A 26876-nucleotide genomic window follows, 5' to 3' on the forward strand; every position below is an offset into this window, starting at 1 on the left:
CAGTTTGACAGTCGTAATCGTAAGGGCAAGAGCACGAAATAAAAATATTTCAGAATGAATCAAGAAGGCGTACTCGCTTGTTGCGCCGTTTGTAATCAGCAAACGCATCGAAGATGTGGTCGGTGTCTTAATACTTATTATTGTAACACGGAACATCAAAGACAGGACTGGCGAAGGCATAAAACTGTATGTGCACCAAAGTTACAATCTTCTCAAAAAAATGAAGGTATTCAAACATTTTCTCATAAGGATAGCGAATCAAACTTAGAAGACAGAAAAGAATTAAAAATTAGAACTTCAGGCGATAGCAATTATAAAAAAGAAATCTTAAAAGAGGGTAGTGAAGTAAGACGGTTAAAAAAATCTAAAAAGAAAACCGTTAAAAAAGAGAGTAGTGACATTTTAAATAAAAATAAATCCTTAACTGTAGAAAAAAGTACTGTTGATAAAACTAACGTAAAGGATAAAAGTGTGATTTCAAGTGTTGTGTATAGTAATAAAGATATTGTTAAAATTAGTGCCATAACCCATGAGGGATCATCAGAACAGGAGATACTGAGTGAAAATGCTCAACAGCTGAGTGGAGTTGACTTTTCTGGTGCAAGTACATCAAGTATTTTGAAGGAAAAAAGTGAAACTGATGTCAAAATGCCAGTACTACCAAGTGTGCAGCCTGCTAGGATGAAAGAATACCCTGAGGCTACACTCAGAAGTAACGGATCACCCTTTAGCAGTTACTACATGGACCCGAGTGATCCAAACTATGTAGTTTGTCAGAGAGTTATAAGAGACATGACGCAGTATGGTGTGTGTGTGTTGAACAATTTCCTCGGAAAGGAACGTGGACTGTTAGTTTTAAATGAAGTTTTAGAAATGTATAGATCGGGTATATTCACAGTAAGTACATACATATTAATTAATTTACTTATTTATAGTTCATTTTTTAGTTAACATTAGTGCTTACTTTTAATTGATTAATTTAGCCTGTAACATCTCACTTCTGGGCAAAGGTATCTTCCTGCATATAGAAGAAAAGTGAACACTTAATCCACCACGCCACTCTACTACCAGTCCATTCCATGATTTCCCTACTAAACTAGGCTGACAATTCCACAATAAGTGTATATTTATGCCAAGACAGTAAGCAAATTTGCTTACATCAATTTTATTGCGTATCACATAATTTTGGCTAGTTACTTTCCTCTCAATTAAATATAGCTTTTATCACTCCTTGATTATGTAGCACTTTGGTGAAAGAATACTTAAAATCGGTCCAATAATTTTTCAGTTTATCCACTAAAAACTTATATCCACGAATATAAGTACTTAAAATGTTGGTAATAATGTACAATCGAGGAATTTTGTCTAACTTAAGAAGTACAACGTTTAACGACAGTTTCGTTTAACAAAAAAATAAAATAAAACAATAATAACCCTAACCTATCTAACTTAAAAGTACAACGTTTAATGACAGTTTCATTTAACCATAAATTACACTCCTCGATTGTACATAATATCAAAAATATTTAGTAAATATTTGTATTTCTACAAATATTTCTTTCTAGATTAGATGTGTCCTCCCCACCGCGCCTCATCGAGCATGTTAAGCTGTCTATCCTGGTGGTTATCATAAATACTTGATACCAAATGTTACACGCAGTACGGAATATATCCACTAACTCCAATCCTTCTCTAACATCAAAAAGACGCCAGCAGTGGAAAGATACAAGCTAAATAGTAATAAGTAGTTATGTGTAAAAACAAATACATAAACAACCACTATATCTGTAATTGTGTTTACATATTTGTTGGGTTTTTTCACATAACAATATATCGCCTGTTTACTCTCTAATACTAACGCTGACTGGGAGATAAAGCTGAATAGGCCCATATTAATAACAATAAGTGATTCAATTTTCATTAGAATAGTTTTACATTCTAATATTTGATAATACTTAAATTTTGTTTACATAGACATCTTCCTGTCCCTTACTCTACAACTCCTATATTGTCATCTGTTCTTAGCTGATTTAAAACAGGAGCTACTCAATTTTTTACTTTATAACTTTCAACTGTGTCAACCGATTTTAAATATATTTTTAAATCCAGACAAGCACTTTTTGAGTCATTTCTAACAATGCGTATTTAATTGATTATTATTTCTACTAGCTACATTGTATTACTCATCTATGTCAATTGAAGTTGTTTTTTGAGCACACACAGTTAACATACATATCTTTAGTAAACTTTTGTATTGTATAATTATTGTGTTTACTGGCAAACGAAAAAAACCGAATTCAGTTACATTGACAAGCAATACAACATAGGTAGACAAAAAATAGTCAAGTAAATATGCAATATCAAAGATTACTCTAAAAGTTGTAATCAGATCTCGATGAAATTTAAATGTGACCACATGATAAACATCGGCTTTTGATTAAATTGAAAATCATCATCAGATCCGGGTTTCCTTATCATGGCACTTAGGATATCTCCTTTTCAATAAAAAAAGAATTATCAAAATCGGTTCATAATAGACAAAATTATCCCCGAACATACATAAAAAACCCAAAAAAAAATAATATATATATATATATATATATATATATACTCTATTTAACCATATATATATATATATGGTTAAATAGAGTAACCTCCTCTCTCCTTTTTGAAATCTGTTAAAAAAAAATTGGACTAAAATATTAGAAATACTAGTTTAGGAAGTGATATAGTACTTATAGTGGTATAATATTGAATGAGTTTAACAATCGCAGCTCTGAATAATAAATAGAAATATGTGTATTGATTATGCATTCTTTGTTTTGAATCAAGAACCAAAATATAACATTAATATTACGTAGTGTTGCTCTAAATATTGTTACAGAGAAAAAAACTTTTTTTCTATTGTACGTAACATATTTTATTACCATTACAGTGTGTTAGTTTAATACATTAATATAAAATCATTAAAAAAACCTAATTCAAAGTGGTCTCCATTGGCTGCAATACAGTCCTCTAAACACTGAGGCCAGCTGTCAATAGAAGCACGCACTCTTTCCATGAGAAAATTCTTCACTGCCAATCGTATGGATTCTTTTAGGGACTAGGGACTCCAAATTATCATGGCATTTAGAGCAAGCGATACTTTCTAAACCTGACCATCGGAACTAGATGACAGCCAGTTTTCAGCTCTGATGAAGTCCAAAAGGTTGGTTTCTAACCAAGATTGCATCGAACTTTATGACCCTGGTCTGTCTTGCTGAAAGGATCATTCTTGGTTATTAAACAGGGTTAAGGGGCTTAACTAACTTTTTAAAAATGGTATAGTTATATATAGTTGATGATAATAAGAGAATGATACACTTGTAGATAATGTAAGAATGATACACTTGTGCACATATTTTGATACCTTTTTTGCAAAAATATGGCTCAGTCACTCCTTCATAGCTAACACTCCACCAAACCATCACTGCAGTCGGTTAATGCCCATGTACTCTGTTGGCTAATTGGGAAGCTTCCTTAGGCCTTTGAGTATAAATATGCTTTTTTTAATATGGCATTTTGTTTTTTAAAATACTGTGTCAAAAATTTCTCATCTGTAAACAAAAAAATTCTGTGACCTCCCTTTGCGTACTGCTTAAGTATTTGTTTTGATTTTACCACTCTATTCTTTTTTAAATTATCAGTTAAGAAATAAGTCGTCAAAAAATACTCAAATATACTGTCCATTAATTAGGTACTATGTACAAAAACTGAATGAGAATCCTAACTCTGGGGTCCAAAAACATTGCAGGAATAAATATATTATTAGACTAGCTGACCCGGCGTACTTCTTAACGCCTAACAATGACTTTTAAGTATTATCACAAATCTTTTGTATGGGAGTATAGAAAAGTGTTGTTTTTAGACTTTTTCAGGAAATTTAATTTTTTTTTTAATTTTTCTCTCCGTAAGAACCATCCTCGTACTTCAAGGAATATTTAAAAAAAAGAATTAGCGAAATCGGTCCAACCGTTCTCGAGTTTTGCGCTTAGCAACACATTCAGCGACTCATTTTTATATTATAGATATGTGGCTATGGCAGTGTAGAATATAGCCACCCTATCTTCTCCCATGGGTATCATAATACGGAACTAAGGGATAATATTCCAATATTATCTTGAACAATGAAAGCCCACCGATGACGACCATCCAACTGCTGGGTATCAAATGTGGAGACCAGCCCTGCAGTCACTGGCCTACTTGACTAGCGTCCCGAACTCATAAGCGGAAACCTAACCAATGAGTTTACATTTGAGATTTTGTCCTTCACTTCCTAGTACCCCCACTTCCGGCTATGTTCCGGTATGTTCTCGGCGGTTTGGCGACCACTTACCCACCTGCCTAGCATGGTAACTATGGGCAAAAACCAATAAGTTCAAATTTTATGACTAGTGCATTAATCAGTTGCTGTGACAGCTACTCCAATGCATCAATATGTCTGTTAATTATAGGTATTTGAATTTATGCCATCAAAAACCACAAACGTTTTAACGTCAAAACAAGTTTTTTATTTAGTAAAATGCTTAGGTATATTTTTGAGTTAGGTTAAATAATGAAAAATGATTTAAAAAGAAATATTGTAAATTTATATTTATAAATTTTTCATATTACAATAAGCATATTTTTAGAGCATAAAACTGTTCTTTAGATTTTTAGACCTTTAAATAAGACCTAATAATGGTACTTTGGTGCTATTAAATATTATGACTTTTCAAAGTTTAAATACCCTCATTTATATCTTCTCAAGTCTATTGTATACTACTCGGTGGCTTGCTTCAGCCTGTATTATCCCACTGCTGGGCATAGGCCTCTTTCCCCATGTAGGAGAAGGACCAGAGTTTAATCCACCACGCTGCTCCAATAACATGATAACAACCGGGACCGACAGCTTAACGTGCTCTCCGAGGCATGGTGGAGAGACCCACAAGGATTAACAACAAGACCGGAAATAAATATTTGTTTAAACACAAATATCAACTCGTGGGAATCGAACCCGCGACCGTCGGTGCTTAGGCGTCGCTGACACGGCACATGCCATTACGCCAGAGCGGTCGTATACTACTCGGTATTACATGTAATTGAATTTATCTTCAATTGGAAGTTCAACTAAAACTTTGTAAGTAATAAATATAGTAAATAAAACTGCAGCTATGACTGTAGCATAGTAAGTGTTTTGTTACTACATTATTAAACTTCAAATATTAGTTAAATAAGAACAATTGTCCATAAATGTATATAAATTATGTATATATGTATATACATATTCATTAATTTGTAGATTTAAATCAATTTAAGTAACTGTTGCTGAAAAAAATTTATTACTTAATTATTCAACTTTTATAAATGTAATTTAATATAAAACCTGTTCATCAGTCATTAGTCATCAGTTCAGCCTATTGCAGTCAACTGGTGGTCATAGGCCTCCCCAAGTTCGCGCCAGACATCCCGGTTTTTCGTAATCCTCAAAAAATAAATCCTGTTAATAAATAATAAATCCTGTTATTTTTAAAATATTGCTATATTCATGGGTGGTGACAGTAAGTGTCGCCCTTGTACTCTTCTGTCGGAAAAGAAAATTCTATTTACACATTTACACATGTATTCATCACCGTGTCGATTAATTTATTGTAAATTAATTATAAATAATAATAAGTAATGTGTTCTCCCCTACTCTTTTCCTGTACATAATTATATAATTTTTATTTATAATAATTATATATTAGTATGATGTTTAAATGCTGATACACCTTTCTGGTAGTAATCCTGGCGGTATTTATGCCTACATTGCTTAATTTTTATATCTTAACGATTTATTTATTCTGCTTCGTAGCTTATTACTCTAATCTTTTTGACTTAAGTTTTGTATTATGCGCTTCCCAGGCAGGTCAGCTAGTATCGAATTCAGCCAGCACGGAAGCTCAGACGATACGAAGCGATCGCATCACGTGGATCGATGGCAAGGAACCCCATTGCTTTCACATAGGACAACTCATCAGTCAAGTACGTATTCTTTTATGTCTAGTGAATAAATCAACAATATTGCCCTTAACATCGCCAAAGCTTATTTCCTAAAAAAATAAAATAAGAATAAAGTCGTCGTAAAAGACATTAGAAATTGTTTGGGGGTTATATTAGTTATATATATCGTCTTCGGTTTATCTTACAAAATGAAATGTTAGTTATTGATTGACTGGCTGACTAACCGACTGACAGACTAACTGGTTCTGGTGGTAATTATTACGGCTAAAATATTAATGCGAAGCAAGACATAATTTTTTCGTCAGACAACGCCACTTTCAATTTCATACCCTATAATGCCATAGACCCATACCTTGAATGATACCTTGTACTTTTGAGGATATAAAATAGATATTTCTGAAATAGCTATATATAATAATTATAATATATATAATAAGTAAAGTAAGTAATATATTGAAATAATAAAATTACTTCTACGCATGCAAATTTGAAGTGAGCAACACTTGTTGTAGATTAACAAAAAAAAAAAAAAGCGACAGTGGACAACTTTGCCAAACTTGTCAAAAGAAAATTTCAAAAATTCTAAAGAAATACAATAAATATGTTTACTTTCAAAAACACTGCGTTGGATGTTATAGGCCTGTAAAATAACTAGCGTAGTAACGGGATTACTAAACAATTCTTTTGACAAATGCCATCTCATTAATGCATGTGTTAATTTCCGAATACGATAAACCGTTTCCTAACAGGGTAACAGCAAGTATACCAAATACTTGTGTCTCGTGGCACCGTGACTCAGTGCTTTGGAATGTAGTGGATAAGCAAATTTTTGATCGATTTCATTCTTTTTGTATTATTTAATTTCGCATTATATTTTCGTGTGATAAAATACCGGAATGTTGATGTGATATCTTCGTAAAATACTGATAAAGTTGATAATACTTCGATTTTGTGGCGCCATACGTTGAATTGTTTCATAAGATATTGTATATTTTTGAAAATGCGCTTACTTTCTAAATTTGTAAATGAGCATTAGAAAGTTATTAGGCGCTTGAATAGTTCTGTGAAATTAAAACTGCGGCCTCTCAAATCGTTTTCGATTAAATTGTTAACAGCTATGTTTCCTAATTTATTCTCATTTAGCAAAATATGTACATAATTATATACATGTAGTTTTAATTATGTAAATTAATATTCAAATTCTGTTGGTCTAGTTTAAATTCTAAATAATTGCCGAAATTAACATATTTTAACCAAGAAACATTCCTAATTTCTTATTAATAATATTATTCTCCTATCTTGCTTACTTTTTCTAACTTATGATTATTTTATTTTTGCACGTGTCTAATATATGCCACTTGTTAAATAGAAAAAAAAAATTCTACGAAAAAAGCTGTCTCTGGAAACGGGTAGGTCCTTTTTTGCAACATCTATTTTTGGCATAGTTAATTTTTCGATCAAGTAGTGTTATTCGTCCATAAGAATAAAGGAACGCGCTTGAAAGTTTTTTACAATGTCGATCAATTCAGTGAAGTGTTAGGATCGTTTCATTTTATGGGACAAAAAATTGGGACTGCAGAAGTGTGGTAAATTGAATAAAAAAAATCTATATCTTGCGTGCGAAAGCACGCTCACTCATGCTCCGTTCCGCAGCGGCTGATTCGCAGCGGCTGAGTCGCCGAAGGCGACCAGCCTCAGCCACTCCTCTACGCATTCGTTCGCGCGCTTTCGCACGGCGGGCGAGGCTGCCCTCCCTCCGCGCCTCCGCGGCATAAAAAAACACTCTAGGGGTAGGACAGACCAAGACCACGTGGACAGTGGGGTGCTCCTAGCACGCAATGTTACTAATTTTATTAGAATATTATGTCTGACGCGTTATTTTGTTTAAAAGTGTCGATTTGTCACACAATGCAAACAGTACGAGCTCAGAGATATTATAATAGCTTTAAAATCTTCTTCTAACCTCAAAACTTTAACCATGGATATCTCCATAAGCATGGGGTTTTGAGGTGTGACAGTGTTACCTTGTATAGATTCCCCTACACCCTCCGCCCTCCACACCCAAAAACCCCATAATTCGGTTTTTCCTAGTCTAGATCTTAGCCTTCTTGGGCCAAAATCGAATGATATAAAAGTGGTATCAATTAATGCATTTAGTCTTATTGATCCCTCGCTGAAAATTATCTATATTTTGGCTATCTGACAATGGAGTTATTAGACTTTTGTAAAAGTGAGGTTATGTTACATTGTCTAAAAAAAAAACCCGATCACTAAGTTCTTGTAGAACCAATGTTTGTTATATTTAGTGAAGACTGTTTGAAAACTCATTACAAATATTGATATACACTTGAAACCATAAATAAATATCAGGAATGGACTCAGAATGCATCGGAAAACAGTAAACACGAAACGAGTGACGGACACGGTATTACTGTTAGTCAGCTGTCAAAGCTGTCATTAAAAATATGATTTATTGGAACGAAGTTCCTTACGGCAGGCTTGACTTTGGCTGGACGAGCGAACTGAAAAGAATGTGATACTAAAACCGTAAAAGAAAAAGAAAAATATATAACGGAAGTGACGTAATATCAGTTACACGACTGTGTAATATGACGTTTGTAAAACTAAAATATTACTAGTAAACTTTTTTTTAAAATTATTTATGTAATTTTATACTGTCGACAAAAATAAATAAAGCCATATGTTTTTTTTTTCACTTAATAGTTTGAATTATTATTATTATTATTATTTGGCTTGATTTATTTTATTTTAGGGTATTTGTTATTTTCTAAAATACTAAATTTCCTAAATACTTTTATGTACTTAATTAAAAACTAATCAACAAAATTAAAAAAAAAACAAGAACTAGAAAATATATATAAAATTCAACTTTTTTTTTTCAAATTGTGTTGCATCTATACTACCCGAAGGAACTTCGTTCCTACCTGATGTCCCATGACACCACATAATTTTTTAAATCAATACCAAAATCGATAATCATTTTGGTTTATCAGATATTAATTTATGTTTTTGATATTAATGTAACTTTATTTAAATGCACATTATTGTTTACAGCTTTAATTGTGCATCTTAATATCTTGAGTTAATTAACTAGTGCAAACATTTTCTTTTTGAATTCTGTAATCGATTATAGTTGAATCGATACCCAAATAATTTGATGAAAACTATCTTTCTCAATTTTCTCCGCTTCTAGATTCAGAATTGAGCTGATATTTTATATTTTAAAATAAAAAAATATGACCAATTTTTTTAAACCATATCTCTACTCATTACATTTTGGCCCAAAAGTCTCATCTTCTTTGACGCTTGAAAATTAACGCAAATTACAATTCTATTTATTAACTATAACTAATAATTAGAGTTATAAATTAATAATTAACTAATATAAATCGTGAGTCTTATAACTCTCAAGTAAGTCAAGTACAATGTAAATGATAGTTGTACCGAATAACATTGTATTGTTACGAAATGATACCTCAAATATCTGTGTCATTGGGTAACGTTTTCACGTTAGATAGACAGTAGATTATTCAATAGCAAGCTGTGGGCCCATTCCCTTCCACAAGAAGCTAACGTGACCAACATCACACTTTCAATGAGCGAGATCATAGAAAAATGCAGGAAATTATTAACACCGTGATAATTGCAAGGACATGACTAATATTACCTTATACAGTAGTGCAAGTACGTCCGATAGGGAAAGGGGCATGGTCACGTACACAAAATACTAGTACTGTTGGAGTGTAACTTTGTTAAGTTACTACGTTTGATTGTGATAATATTTTGTGATTTTCGTATTAGATTTCATTGTTATTCGATCAATAATTGTAACTAATATTTTTTTATTCCCGCGTCGTTATTGACGAAGTTCCTGCTAGTTTTATTCGACATCCATGTTAATTGAATATTTGTCTAATTGCTTGATATTTACGATTACTTTTATGATTCATAGTTACCTTAAAAAAATATTTATATTAAACAGAAAGATCGCCATTTTGCACCGGAAGATATTGTGAGCGCTTTTGATACAATCAACTTGGAGCTTGCAAACATTTTGAAATAGAGCAAATAGTACAGACTAAATGTTAACCCTGGTAAATCTCAGATCATAATTATCGGCAGCATTGGGATGGTGAGTTAAAAGTATAAATTTACCTGCCGTCATGAATAACGGTATTAGACTGCCCTACTGTTGTACGGTTAAAGACCTAGGTGTGCATTTAGATGAAACGTTATCTTGGTCGATACAAATTAAGGAAGTTAACCGGAAAACTTTTACTGCACTGAACTGGCTTTCTATAATTACCACAATAATTACGCTCTCGCCAGAACTTGCATATTCTTTCTCTACTGTATTGTGTGTTATTTAATCCAAAGGCTTCGTCTTACTTAAAAGATAAATTTGAATATTTGAGGGACGCTTCAGTATAAAGGACATCACGAAGTCATGTACTAAATTTGCTGATGTACAAAAATAAATTTTTCTGTCAGTACGTTACTGTTGAATCTATAATGTTAGGGAATGGTCTGCCGTTATATATAAAAAAGGCTGAGTCACTACAGGCATTTAAGAAGTATGTAAAAAGTCAGTAGTTCAGTACCTTAAACTGGAGACGACGTGAACGAGTTTTTGTTCCAATATGTTTTTCTCTCAGAGTTAACTTTTGTCTATTATATAGTAATAATATTTATTTATTTAGTAGTTTATAATAAGCTTATGTATTATTTATGTATGTATGTATTTATGTATTTATTTTATATAAGTATTAGTATCTATGTATTTGCATGTAAATTTATTATTAATTATTAAGCGATTCGCTAGTACATTTTTGATCCGTACGGCCAAAGAATGGAACTGTCTACCAGCGTCTGTGTTTCTGGAAAACTATAACCTGGGGATCTTTAAGTCGCGAGTGAATAGGTTACTTCTAGGTAAGCGTGCTCCATCTTAGACCGCATTTTCACTTATCATCAGGTAAAATAGTGGTCAAACGCAAGCCTATCATTGTATAAAATATATATATCGATGCCTAACAGCCAAAAAGGGTTAAACGACATTTTTTGAGAAACTGAGTTATATTTATAGTTTATATATATAGTTGTATTCGATTCTAACTATATATATAACTCAGTTTCTCAAAAAATGTCGCTTGACCCTTTTTGGCTGTTAGGCATCGATATATAACTGCACCACCTACCCTGTCTCGAGCTAATAATAAATTTATTCTTCCTTTACTTGGGTTATCTGGGAGAAATGGCTAAATAGCCATAAGTCCGCCCATTTTACTTAACAGGTTGTAACAGTCTTTAAATATGTTTAATATTAAAAATGTACTAGTGGTGTACAATCACTACATAGTATAAAACAAAGTCGCTTTCTCTGTCCCTGCACATGTATGTACGCTTAAATCTTTAAAACTACGCAACGGATTTTGATGCGGTTCTTTTTAATAGATAGATTGATTCAAGAGGAAGGTTTATATGTATAATAACATCCATTAAATAGTGGAGAAATACTGTTATTTTTGAGTTTTCTAATGTTATGTCGTAAATAATTATTTTTTTTTTCGCTTAAATTGCAAACGCAGGCTGAACCCTACGAGATTTATCAAAATAATGTACTAAGTATTGTACACATTGAAAAGGTCTACAGAAAACTCCGCGATGGTATATACCTTATCTCTTATGGATATCCCACAATAACATTTTTTTGTCATTTACTTTTTACGACAAATAATGGCTAATTTTCGAAGCGATTTTAACCAATACAGCATTAATCTTTATCCAATTAAATACCTTAAATATATTTTTTATTTAATATAGATCTATATGGCCCTTTACAGCAAATGATTTAAATGAATATTTTCGAAGATATTACAGATTTAAAAATCGCGGTACGTAGCGTTTGCGGTGGTTCCGGCCGGCTTTTACTCTAAAGTTAACGCGTGCGGGTCACGGGCAGTAATGAATAAATCAAAACTACTGGATCGATTTTAATCATTTTTTCAGTGAATGACATAGGCTATAATTATATTTTATACCCGTGCGAAGCCGGAGCGGGTCGCTAGTAAAGTATAAATAAAAATAAATAAATAAATTTTGAAATTGAAAAAGAAATTTAAAATTTTTTTTAAAACGAACAAACTGATTCAGCTGAGGTATCTATATCAATACAGATGTGTATCCAATTAAAAAAAAAAATGAGTGTCATTAAACATTTTACAGGTTGACAACATCGTCCTGACAGCGAACAAGATGGTGAATAATGGAAAAATGGGCAACTACATCATTAACGGCAGGACGAAGGTAAGGGATAGTTGTACGTTATTTACAAAAAGTTACAAGGTCCACGAGAGGCAGCAATATACTATATTTAAATCGATATAGATATGAAAGCATAAGCGCTGATTTTATACCTTGACTATAGATATGGAGGATTCGTTCTTATACTCTTAACACCCCGTTGCAATATTCAAAAAACGATTCGATTTGCTTACGAACCGTTTTCTGAATATATATATTCTTTATTGCACTTTAAAAAAAAAACATAATTACAAGTCATTTTTACAAAGAATGTTGGCAAGGGCGAACTTATCTCTGTAAGAGATCTCTACCAGTCTACCCATGGTGGTGAGAGAAGATGTTATCGCGGGACTCATAAGCGCATATGACAACCGGGAATTTATCATAGCTCACAAATTTACGCTAATTCTAATTTACACAATTTATTGGCAATAGAAATAATAGTATATCAAACAATACTCATCATACGTGTTTAAGGATTGACTCAAAAGTATACATTTTTGGTAATAATATAGTTACTGGTAATTAGTCTACTTATCTTATTGACAGAAGTTCTACTTATCTTATTGACAAAAGTTCACAATAATATAACTAGTATTTATGTATGGGTTTGACAGATAGTTTACTATTGAGTTTATTCCAAATCCTCTGGATGTCTGTATATGATTTTCTTTTGTTCCTTTTTAGTCCTCTGTATTTCATTTCTCAAGTCTCTGACAGCTCGTTTTTTGTCCGTCACTTCAAGTGTATGATTTGAAGTATACGAAAAAATCTTTAATACTTTTGAAATCATGAACTAATACGAACCAAAAATAAATCACAAACAAGCATTGAACTGAAAACAAAAAAAAAATGTACGTTTTGTAACAAAAGTCAAACATAGTCGTAATACATATCCAGGTGCTTTTAAAACTATCCTCGCACACAACTTTAAGTAAAGAATAATAGAATGACACACCATCTGCTACACCAAAAAAAGTATTTTAGACAAAATGTGTGCACATTTAACTACCCAATATTGGAGTGTAATAACTACTAATTTTTAGGGTGCAATAAAGAATATATAATTGTAATCGTAATTTATGAAACCGATTCCCTTGCGTAGAAAATGAAGAAACAAAGCGGAAATGTAAATGTTTTGTTTAATACAAATCAAACAAGCGTTGTTTTTTCGTTATGCAAAGTCACTGAAGGAAGTCAGAAGACCCAAAACGACAATTGCAGATATTATTATTTGTGACTACTTGCTTCGCCTAGTGGTTTTACCCGCCTAATTTCCAATGCCGCGGGAATGTCGAAATAAAGAGTAGTTTATGTATCTACTATTCTAAGTCTACTCTAAAATGTCTACGAAGCAAATGTTCTTTACAATCAGTTCAATATGTTTTGCGAGAAACAGAAACATTAAAATAGTCCCGCGAATACCGATATTTTAATGATCACATCATCACCATCCTAATACAGTCCACTGTTGGACATAGGCCTCCACAAGTTCGCGCCAAAAATGGCGGGTTGGTGACCGCAGGGCTGCCTATGTCGCACCAAAGACGCTGCTGCCCGTCTTCGGCCTGTGTATTTCAAAGCCAGCAGTTGGATGGTTATCCCGCCATCGGTCGGCTTTATAAGTTCCAAGGTGGTAGTGGAACTGTGTTATCCCTTACTCGCCTCTTACAACACCCACGGAAAGAGAGGGGGTGGCTATTTTCTTACTGCCGTAACCACACAGTAAAAGCGATATTTTAATATAAAAAGATATATAAAATATATATGTTTTTAATATATTTTGTTAAACAGCTTTTTAGCACATATCCAAACTTCTAACTAAATCGATTATTACGTATTCAGTTTGAAATTTTACTTTTTTATAGCTCACTTATTACGTAAAACTGTAATATAACCTTGTAACAATATACGTGTATTTAAGTAAATTCTGTTAAGTCAGGTCAGTGTAACGCTGACAGCTACTGCTACGCTAGTGAAAAGATAATCTACTTATGTAAAAATAAATATTTGGCGAATTGTATATACGCGCATAAGTTCTGAACGACTGCGCGAAATCGTTTTTTTTTTTTGTCCTCGTTATTGTCAGAACAAGGTTTGTGTAAAAGGGGAAAAAATGATATATTGATGAAACAAAATGATGGTAAGAAGTTCAGGTGTACCGGATCAGCTCGTTTGAAATGTAAAATATTTCGTGTTACGATGATTTTTTTTTTAAATAAACGCCTCACACTCAACGGCCCCCACTAGGATTATTTCCTGTGTCGGGGGTCTGGAAACACAAAGTACACAAACACAAGCGCCCAGACCACGACAAACATACGAACATATGCTTTTTAATTGCTGGAAAAGTTATTGAAGACGACTAACACTCAACACGTGTCAGTGAGATAAAATCTTGAGTCGTGGTTCTGGAAAATACTACAAAAGCATAAACTCCCAGACCACGGCAAACATTTGTATGGCCAATATAAATGTTTGCCATATGCGGGAATCGAATCCGCAACCGCCAGTGCAAAAACCACAAACCAGTGCTGTGATCGTTGTGCCAACGTGTCGTCGTTTCTGGTCGTACTCCGAAACTGCTAGACCGATTTTTTATGGTTTTTTAATGTATATTTGGTAGGTATCAGAATATAGGTCCTAAAGTATATTTCATACGGCTAAGTGAACTACGTGACTGATAACTAGATAACCAAAATATTGACTATAAATAATTCAAATGGCAAAATTTTTTTCCGGGCGACCTAATATTTGAAGATTGATTAGTAATATAAAGGTTGTGAATGTTGGAATGGATTGAAATGTTGAGATAAAAAAAACTACTACTCAATCATTACTTAGTATAAAACAAAGTCGCTTCCCGCTGTCTGTATGCTTAGATCTTTAAAACTACGCAACGGATTTTGATGCGGTTTTCTTCAGTAAATAGAGTGATTCCAGAAGAAGGTTTATACGTATGCTGATAGTTTTTGCAACCATGCGAAGGCGGGCTGGGTCGCTAGTACAAGATAAAATATTTTCTTCTCATAATCTTACTTATATTGCATATATCATACAAAATAATTATAGTTTGAGATTGTTTAAATTTTCATGTAAAGATGTTTTTTTTTTTTTAATCTAATATATTAGAATTACAACGTGGTACAATAATTATGTAAAATATATTTATTTATGTTTTGTAAACAAAATATTTCAATCGAACCCAACCTGTGATATTATGTAGATCTAGAATTTCATCTTCTGATAGCATGCAATACAAAAAAATAATTAAATTATTTATAATCAAATATGATTTTAATTATCTAATTAATAGTAATTTTATCATTATTAAATCGTATATTTCATCGATTGTTGAATTTTATCTAGCCTATAAGTTGGTGATAATCTTTATCAGCAGAGGGAAGAACATTGGGGCCTATTTCACCTCAACTAACATTATTCTTCTCAACTAACATATTTCTTCTATTATTCTTTATTGCACTTAAAAAAAAGAAACAAGTAAAAATCATATTTACAAAGAAAGTTGGCAAGGGCGAACTTATCTCTAGAAGAGATCTCTACCAGTCTACCCATGGTGACGAGAAATGATGTTACCGCGGGGCACATTAGCGCAAGAGTGATTAATAATTATTATAAATCTATTAAAGTCAACTAATCAACAACTGCTGTTTCCACATGTTCAAATGCTTAACAAATTAAGTTGTTTGATAATGAATAAGATAAATGTATAATAACATTTTGTTAGTTGGATGTCTTTATACGTCAAATAGCATTGTCAGCAACTGATGAAATTGGCCTCAAGGAAGGAAGAAATCCTTATCTTTATTAAACGTCACGTAATATTAAATAAATGGACATAAGTATTGTGATTTACCCTTGACTTTGTCGTTCTTCATAATTCTTTCTTTTCATTGTTAAAAGTAAATAATGTTTCTGAAGCATTTTTTTTTGCTGTCAATAAATAGTCCAACGGTCACGGTAAAGATTTTTTTACGGTAAGAACTTTTAATGTTAATAGGTATTGATGCTGAAAATATTTGTTTTTCAAATGTTTTTTCAAAAGTTATAAAAAAACAATTAATGGTTTACTAAAAAAAAAAAACAATTTTTGTGACCTTTAATGGTGCTATAGTAAATAGGTGTGCAAATTAATTACCCGCCTAGGCTTCAAGGGTTAGTATACATTCCTTTTTTTTGTACAAAAGTATGTCACGTGTGATTGTATGTATGTAATAAAACTATCTAGTATAAACTACCAATAGATATGAAAAGTTGAAAAAAAAATTAACTAAAGACAGATTAAAAATAGCGTACACAGATAACGTGAAACTGAAACCCACGCATCAACTAATCATAGATTGGCGCCGTGCGCTTAGCTAACGGAATTGCACGAAGCATTGCCAATGTATTTCTATTTGGCCTGTTATCAGTGGCGAATGTGTATCGTTTGGGATCACGTTTGTTATCAAGTATAGTTTCCAAGTGTTTGCTGAGGGCGGGCGACGCATGCGCGCTAGTACGGCGAGGCGTACGTGATCAGCGGCATGGCGCTTGCGGTAGGTACTGGCGGGGGGAGGACGCTGTAAACATTGGCATTGTAGCGTACGGAGTTACGAATATGCCGTGAGCCGTCCGCGTTTCCCCCGTTTGTTTACAAACGATTACGACACGCTGTAAAATACCCCTGTAATATTCATAGTACTACACTACCTTGAGTTAGGTAAAAGGCAGTGAAGTATAAATATCGAAATCAGATTTTATTTATCTAAGCTCGGCAACTATATGTGTAATAAGTTGAACTATCTAATAATATAAACGTCGATATTTTGTATCTACCTATATTTTTATCGAGGAAATTCTTTAACTAATGCTTAAGTTAATTATAACGCAATTAAAGTGCGATACGTTACTTTACGGCCTCAGCAAGACATATTAATCTTGTATCAAACTAGCAACCGCCTGTGCACCAGCCAGCAAAGATCTGATCTTTGCGCCAACTCGTCAAAAATATATTTTTAATGTCAATCCTATGTTCAATATTATTAGCAACAGCGATAAGTTATCACAAAAATAATCACAAAATAATATGTGTTTCAAGACAGTGTTCATTAGACTAAGTAAATCCAATAACTTAATATTTACTTTGCCCTCATACGTGTTGTGCAAACATTTAAATGCTTACACGTACTGACGTCCATTCTATTATCTACTTGAACTCACGCCAATTTGCAAACTCATTAGATTAGGAACTGTCTCGTTTATACACCATTGTTAAACTAACACATTAATCCCAGTTAAATTCACATATAGTAAATACGTTAATATTATATCACTTAAATAAATAAAGTGTTTGCCGTGGTCTGGGTGTTTGTGCAGTCCTTGTGGATCTCCCCACCGTGCCTCGGAGAGCACGTTAAGCCGTCGGTCCCGGTTGTTATCATGTACACCTGATAGCCATCGTTACTAATAGTAGGGGATATATCTGCCAACCCGCATTGGAGCAGCGTGGTGGATTAAGCTCTGATCCTTCTCCTACATGGGGAAAGAGGCCTATGCCCAGTAGTGGGATATTACAGGCTGAAGCGTATATAAATAATAAGACTAAGGGATAACACAGTTCCACTACCACCTTGGAACTTAAAAACCCCACCGATGGTAGGATAACCATCCAACTGCTGGCTTTCAAATACACAGCCCCAAAACAGGCAACAACATCTTCGGTTACGACAAAGCCAACTCTGCGGTCACCAAGCCGCCTGCCCAGCGTGGTGACTATGGGCAACACACATGAGTTCACGCATTTTTGGCGCGAACTTGTGGAGGCCTATGTCTAGCAGTGGACTGCGTTAGGCCGAAGTGATATAAATAATAATAAGCTTTGTCCTCTAAGTTCGTTCGTGATTACACATTTAGACTCTTAGCCCGAAGAAACTGCTTAATATTTGGAAAAAAAAATGTTGAATGTGCTCATAATGTAGACCAGATTTTCAAATTATGCTGAATATCATTCTATAATTAAAATTAATTGGGTACGACGTAATACGCGGCCAAGATACAGACATCTGTCTGACATATTGACAAAATGAGAAAAAAATATAGATTAAGCCTCAGTATCAATAAGTTTTTGTCAAAATATCTTTTATGTACAGTTGAACCTCACAAATGTCCCTCGCTGATGTCTTGCTAATAAGACAAAATTCTTGAAATATATTAAAGCTAATCCTTATAAATATAGATTCAATGGTATACGTGAGGACCGTTCTGACCGTGACACATATCCAAAACTACGCAGGTGATATCAACGAAACGCCCTCGATATTTGATAACCGTCCCTATTTCTCGTTCATTCATTCTAACTGGGTTACGACAATCGTGTCAGTATGGCGTCGAAATAGCTTAAAAGATGACAATAGTTAATATTATATTTTTCTAGGTCTTTTTTTATTTTGCAAATATCATTTTGTATCAAACGTCAAAATGACAGATTGTAAATAGTTTGCCAATAGGCCTTTGGTATATTTTCGTTGCTTCTTTTTCTTTTTTAATGTTTTCGAATACCATTGTACGTCAAACGTCAAAATGGTGATCAAATAGTTATATTATAATGCTGTAGTTGAGTGTGAAGCGTTTTTTTTTTATTATTTATTAAAAGAATACGCTTATCTCTTGAAGTAAAGGTTTCAATTGAAAAATTTCAGTGGTGGGTAACTCATTTCATCAAGAAAGGTTATAATGTTGTATAACACCACGCACGACAAATAGAAGCGAAGCATCGAAAGAAAATGTTACAAATTTGTTATTTAACATGGAAACTCCAGTTTTCTTTTGTCAGTAATTTTCGTATCAATTTAAAATACATGCGACAATAGATTTCACAATAATTTTCAAACGTTATCTTCAATTTTGTGTATAAATTACTCTTCTAATCATAAACGTGATCAATAATGCGTATAATTAACCTGTACTCATAAAATATATATTTAAAGTCATTTATAATTGATAATACAAATATTGATAAGTATTAGCTACCTCACATATTATGATGATTATGACCACTACAAAAACAGACATCGCTTGGCGGTTTAATAACGTAAAAATTTTCTCCACATGTCTAATGACTGTGCTTTATTTAACATAATTTAAACCTATAATATAGTATGTTGTAATAGTCTATTGTTAAAAAATGTCTGAGCTGTGAATAAATTATCAATAATGTATTTTTTTATACTTTTGTTTATATATTTGTATATACGATTATATTATATTTTTTACTATGTAGGCGCACGTGCTACATACAATACGGAAACGATCGCTGATACAATATATCGAGTGCATCTCCCAAGGCGAGTGCTGCGACCCTGAAAATTTAATATTCACATTAATTTGCAACCTATAGCTATGTACTTAAGATAGATTTTACAATAAAAACGTCTTGTAATGCAATGTAAATAAACTGCGGTTTGTTTACCTTTCGATTCTATAGTTATACATAGTAATTGGCGTTATTTTATGCTTTCAATTTTTGTAATTTGCAGACTAAATAGATAAGGTATTGTGCTAAAGGTTTTTTAACATAGTGACAGAAACTTATCTCTAAATAGCTTTTATCCGCGGCTTCGCTCGCCTTGATTTTTTTTTTTTTATAAAAAGTATCCTATGTTAACTTCTAATACCTCTATAAATACGTGTACAGAGTTTCATAATGATCGATTCAGTAGTTTTCGCGCGAAACCGTAACAAACAAACTTGTATCATACGTTAGAATAAGAACCGGTCGGTGGAATTTTATATATAATACTAGCTGCCCGGAGAGACTTCGTTCTTTTAAAAGTTAATAGAAAATTTTTATTTTAATATTTTTTTTTTTAGTATTTAAACCTCCCGTGGGCCTTAAGGAATATACAAATTATGTCACACACATATAACCAGTGTGACCGGAATTTTTTGCCCGTCTGATCGACAAAGTGCCGTGAAATTATAGTACTTTTGGACCAGTTATCTTTTACCCAAAAAAAAATTTAAAATACAAGTTTTTAAGTACAAATTACATTGAACAACTGTTATCAAATTTCATCGGCCAAAAAAAAGGTAGTCGTTGCTTAAAATTATCGTACAGAACAACTGTTTGTCGCCCAAATAATTGTGTTTGCAGGCAAATGAAAAAGAAAACCGACTTCAATTATATCGACAAGTAATACAACGTAGGTAGACGAAAAAATAGTCAAGTAAATATGCATTATCCGAGATTACTCCAAAAGCTGTAATCAAAAAAATAAAATGAAATAACAATAAACTTTACTAACCTGACGTTTCAACAGAATCTCCTATATAAGTACGCCAGTGCCCTCTGGCACAACTGAAAGACATTTATCCCAATAATAATAATAATAACTAACATGTGCACATACTCGTAGTACTGCATCAATAAAACTGATAAACAAAATGTAATTTTAGCATTTTACATTCATCTTTTATATATCTAGAAGATATCTTTAGAATTTAGCTTGACAAGGAAAATGTAATTTCTGTTAAAGTACTAACACCATTATGTCTCTAGAAACTTCGTTACATTTACTCTGGGAATTACCTAATGTACAGCGGTACAACGCAATATGTTACTAAAGTTTACATTTATTACTAGCTACGAGGAAAACTAATGCTTCTAATTGTGAAATACTCTCTGTGACAAATAGTATGCACATATAATTGCATTGGATAATGGTGACTTGAGTCTGGCTCACGATTAAGATCATCGCAAATGATAAAATATTTCTGTAATATGAGTCAGTTTTAATTGTGTTTGCTTTCAAACGAAAAAAAAAACCGATTTCAATTACATGAACCAGTAGTACAACGTAGGCAGACGAAAAAATAATCAAATCAATGCGCATTATCATAGATAACTTAAAAAGTACTGGTCAATTCTCGATCAAATTTAAATGAGACACGACAAACATCAACTTTTGATTAAAACAAGAATTATCGAAATCGGTCCAAGTGGTAAAAAGTTATTAGGTATTAATACAAGGTAAGTATAATACTAGGTCCACGAAAAAAATAGTCAAGTAACTACGCATATTACCGAAAACTGAAAAAGTACTTGTCAGATCTCAATTAAATTTAAATGGGGCCACAAGACACGCACCAACTTTCGATTTAAAAAATTATCAAAATCGGTCCACCCACTCAAAAGTTCTGAGGACACATAAAATAATTGCGTTTGCAAGCAAACGAAGAAAGACCGACTTCAATTGTATCAACAAGTAATACAACGTAGGTAGATGAAAAAATAGTCATGTAAATACGCATTACAAAGATTACTCCAAAAGCTGTTATCAGATCTCGATGAAATTTAAATGTGACCACTGTAGCGATAGCGAACGCAGCCTTACGCTATCCTACCGACTGCGCCATGTATTGTTGTGTATGATAAACATCGGCTTTCGATTAAATTAAAAATCATCAAAATCGGTACACCCAGTAAAAAGTTATGCGGATTTGCGAGAGTTTCCCTCGATTCCTCTGGGATCCCATCATCAGATTCTGGTTTCCTTATCATGGTACCAAACTAGGAATATCTCCTCTCTCAAAAAAAGAATTATCAAAATCGGTTCATAAACGACGGAGTTATCCCCGAACATACATTAAAAATATATATGTACATATACGGACGAATTGAGTAACATCCTCCTTTTTTCGAAGTTGGTTAAAAATAAAAACAATTTAGAATATTTAAAGCCTGTTTCAATGTTTGATGATTAAATCTATCTCGATATAGGTTTCTGATAGGATTAATACCTTATATAATGAACTACAACAACTTTTGGATTCACTGGTTACGAATAGAAATTAAACGTAACTTTGGTTAAAAAAAAAAACAATATATTCTAAAGTTTTACCTGTTAGATAATTAATTTAAGACGAAATTTCTTTTATCAGATTTAAGATATAAAATAGTCACAAGGTTTGTTTATTTAGTGCGTAGTGTTTATTTTACTAGATGTAGTGTATGCATGTGAGGAGTGTGGTCTGTCTGTAATCTAAGTTCACAAGTTTGCATGCATGTGCAATAGAACGGGCTATGCTTGGGGTCTCTCTGAAAGATAAGATCAGAAATTACTCCACGAGAGAACGAAAGTAACCGATATAGCCTGTAGAATAAGCAAGTTAAAGTGGCAGTGGGCTGGTCACGCCATTAGAGCAGACGTGAGCAGACGTGTGTTGGAGTCGAAACCGGGTGTTAGCAAACGCAGTGTGGAACGTCCTCCGGCCTATCTACGTAAGATTGCCGGTGGAGGCTGAATGAGGAACGTGGACAACCGGGATGTTTTGTGCGAACTTGAGGAGGCCTACGTCCAGCAATGGACTGCGATAGGCTGAAGCAGTAGAGGAGTGTAGTTTTTGAAGTAAAACTCCTTTATTTACGCTTGACTTGGAGAGTAGACTGGTGAATACATGACAAGAGCGTTACGAAAAGTGTGATCGGGTGAGGCGAACGGAGTAGGAGAGAGAGGTGCGAGCACACATTTTCGTTTCACTTTCTCTCATAACCAGTTACGTGTCGTATATCTAAGGCACAGTGCAGGCCTAATGGAGCTAAAGAAACTTTATTTTAGTCGTGTGATCTAAAGCACACTTGTTTTTTTTTTTAAATAGTAAACAATACAATAATAGTTTTACGAGGCTTTATTTACATCATTGCGTAGTATTAGTAATAACATATTTAGTTTGCTAATAATTTTCTTTTATTAATCTGAATAAGGAGTAACAAACTAATTTGTTAAAATGACTGATTAAATATTTAACTTGTACTTATTGTTATTTTTTATTTTGTAAAGTTCTAACTTCGTAATTCATATATTGTTCTTAAATTTTATACAAAAGCAGTTTAAACATTTAATTTCGCATCCGTCTTTATGTTAACACAAAAAAACACGACCAAAAACTATTGCATTGTTAAAGCACTTGTTATATTGACCATTCATGATATTAAAAACACTTCTAAGAATTTGGTATAAGTAATAAGGTTTGTTATTGTTTTCGGTGTTTATCTGTGGAATTTTTGTATCTTTTCGAAATCAGTGCTAAATGCAGATTCGTCATCAATTCGTCAAGGTCGTCACTTATTCACTCTTTTTGCACCGGTTTTATTCGAAGACCACATTTTTTTATAGTAAATTTTTTTTTTAATTTTTTTATTTAACATATTAACACGTAACACACACATGTACGTGACGCATATATTCAAAATGTTTTCTTGCGTTTATGTAGCCCTAACAAAAATACATAAAAATAATTTTAATATTTTTACTGCTAGCTTATTAATTGGTGAAAAAGGTATTGAAGACAAGACTAACACAACACGTGCCAGGGAGTTAAAATCTCGAGTCGTGTTTCCGGAAAATACCACAAAAGCACAAACGCCCAGACCATGGCAAACATTTGTATTGGCCATACGGATGTTTGCCACAAGCGCCCGAAGAACCCGCAAACGCCAGCGCAACAGCCACAAACCAGCGCTGTGACCGTTGCGCGAACGCGTCAATAATTATTCATGACACGAAGTCTAGTTATTCTTCTTATAATATTATCTTTTTCATTATCTATACAATTCCGTACACTTCCAAAAAAATTACTAACAATTACAACCGAACTTCACAAGGTTAAAATCTAAGCTATTTTTACAGTATATTATTGAAATGTAAATGATTGCACAAAGATTGTACGTTCTTGTAAGGCCTAGTTTATCAACGCTGGGTATTTCCCTCAATAGAATATACGTGATATACGTCATATGGTTTCAAGGCACGGACTTTTAGATGGCTTTTACCACACAAAATAATTTACCAGCCTAATCTAAAATCATTTAAGCTATTTACATAATGTTCTTAATTGTATGTATGTTATTGTAAATATACAGAATTAAGGCGTGTTTCACTGATTGTGGAAAACTGTATCCGAAAGTTTTTAATATATATTTCTTTTTTACCATCGAATTAAACTATACTTATGATTTTGTAGTGCCCTCCTTTCCTCTACTCCACGGGTTTTGTGTTTGATTCCCGCCTAAATCTTGATGTAATATTTCTATTTATTTATATATTTCTATGTATATTTATTTAAAAAAAAAATAGCTATAGCAGCCGGCTGTTACCTATGACACAAGTATTAGGTTGCTTATCGTAGGAACAGACGACCGCGTGTGTGTGTTATGAGATATTATTATAATTATATGTCAACATATTATGTCACAGCAATCAATTATTTTAGTAGACCATACTAAGACATAATCAAACAGTCAAAACAGCCATAATTAAACAGATTATGTACGTTGATAATATTAATGTAACAGTAGAACAAGACTGATACTCTAAGCTTTCCAACATTCATATATTATTTAAAAATATTGTACCTTTTATTGGTTGAACATTCGTCTAATGTCTATTCAGGTTCCAACTCACATTAGTTGTAATTAAACTATCAGTTGTAGTAACCACGTTTCTCCGTTATCTTTTCGCAGGCAATGGTGGCATGTTATCCAGGATCGGGCAGCCATTACGTGAAGCACGTCGATAACCCGAACAAAGATGGCCGCTGCATAACCGCTATATATTACCTTAATCTCGACTGGGATGTCAAACGATATGGCGGTTTACTTAGGTATTGATTTGTTATTTATGTAAAGTGATCACAGAGCAATTTTTTTTAAATAGTTGTCTACTCTCAACAACTACCGGTTTCTGATAAAATTTATCTCTTACATAACTCACTGATAATCTATCAAATTCCTGGCGTGTGTGCACTAATAAACTACAACTTCTGATTTTACCAGATGCAAATAGACATATGATAAATAAATAGTGGGTTCTGATAGTCGTTTTTTTTTTCTACTTTAACTTGTCGGATCCTGTTCTATATTAGATAACTGTCTGAAACTTTATCAGAAGCCGATGAAGTTGACCCTTAATATCCTTAATTAAAATTTACATTGATCTCTTGTATCTTGGTATTATTTAAAACTGTCATGTTAAAAGTTGGTAATATTTTTTTGGATAAATCTACTTAATGATTTTTTTATCGTTTCAGAGTGTTCCCAGAAGGTACGAATCAAGTGGCAGACATCGAGCCGATCTTCGACAGAATGTTATTCTTCTGGTCGGACAGAAGAAACCCACATGAAGTACAGCCAGCATATGCAACTAGGTAAGAATAACATATGAAATGAAATGAAATTGTATATTTATAATAAATCTCTGTCTAAAACATTGTCTTTTTGTAGCTATGTAAACTCTACAACGAGTATATTTGTATTATATGAGGTGTGAGGGATAATAACTTTAATCTGTAAACCACTATCGTAACTTATTATGTATTAATTTAATGTAAATGTTTAATTTTAAATTATTATGTATTTTAAATATATTATAATTAAATAATTAAAAAAATATCAAATCCATGTGCTATTGAAAATGTTACTATAATTTCAGGTATGCAATAACTCTGTGGTATTTCGATGCTCAAGAACGAGAAGAAGCAGTTAAAAAGTACAGTAAGTATCTTAATTTGAAATATAAAAAAAAAACAACTGTCCTCAATATTATAGGCAAAAATAGCCCAAATTCAAATTAATTATTTAGAGTAAAATGCACCAAATGTAAAAAACAAATTTCTTTTTTATACACACGAAATCTCATCCATATTATGTAAATCTAGAAAAACTTGAAAGCTTACATATTTACTAACAGACAGCTATTATTAGAATCATATAATATATCAGAAGACTTTTCTAATCTTGATTCAGCCTGCAAATTCCACTGCTGGACATAGGCCTCTTTCCCCATGTAGGAGAAAGACCAGAGTTTAATCTCCCATGCTGCTCCAATGCGGGTTCGCGGATATATTCCCTATGAGTAACGATTGCTATCAGTTGTACACGATAACAACCGGGACCGACGACTTAACGTGCTCTCCGAGGCACGGTGGGGAGACCCACAAGGACTAACAACCAGACCGGAAATAAATATTTGTGTAAATACAAATATCCACTCCGAGCGGGAATCTAAACCGCGACCGTCAGTGTTTAGGCTCCGCAGACTCGACACACGCGCCATTAAGATAGATTAAGGTAGATCAGGATCAGGGAAGAGCTGCTTTATTTATTATATGTTATAGTTAGTCATTGTTTAGGTTACAATATTTTAGTATGTACTATCGCATTAGGCAATAAGCCTGTAATGGTAGTATATTTATGGCATTAAATAAATAAATAAGACCAGAGCGGTAGTTTTTATCCGTGTTCAAAACCTACGTATAATATTTTAATTAAAATAACTGTCTTCCAGAACGCGGGCAGCCATCATCCAGCAAGTGATGTTTGGTGAGCGCCAGCGTGTGTGTCGCGTGCTGTTAGCGAACTGCAAGTACTAGATATATTATGAAATTATATAATATAAGGGTGCTCATACGTCCTGATATAGGTTGCGCTACTGTTGTAATTTTGGCATATGATAACTTTGATAAATAAATAA

The 26876-nt window shown here is 33.1% G+C and overlaps 1 protein-coding gene across 1 annotated transcript; it reads left to right on the plus strand.

Annotated features, from left to right (window-relative positions):
- LOC123662016 (egl nine homolog 1) lies at positions 1–26769 on the plus strand. Its single transcript, XM_045596911.1, has 7 exons — positions 1–897; positions 5923–6042; positions 12268–12348; positions 24869–25008; positions 25435–25551; positions 25836–25897; positions 26691–26769. The coding sequence occupies exons 1-7, from the start codon at positions 55–57 to the stop codon at positions 26717–26719; spliced, it is 1392 nt and encodes a 463-aa protein (XP_045452867.1). The 5' UTR covers positions 1–54; the 3' UTR covers positions 26720–26769.
- Positions 26770–26876: the final 107 nt, after the last annotated feature.

Source organism: Melitaea cinxia, chromosome 18, assembly GCF_905220565.1.
Source record: "Melitaea cinxia chromosome 18, ilMelCinx1.1, whole genome shotgun sequence".
Lineage (NCBI taxonomy): Eukaryota > Metazoa > Arthropoda > Insecta > Lepidoptera > Nymphalidae > Melitaea > Melitaea cinxia.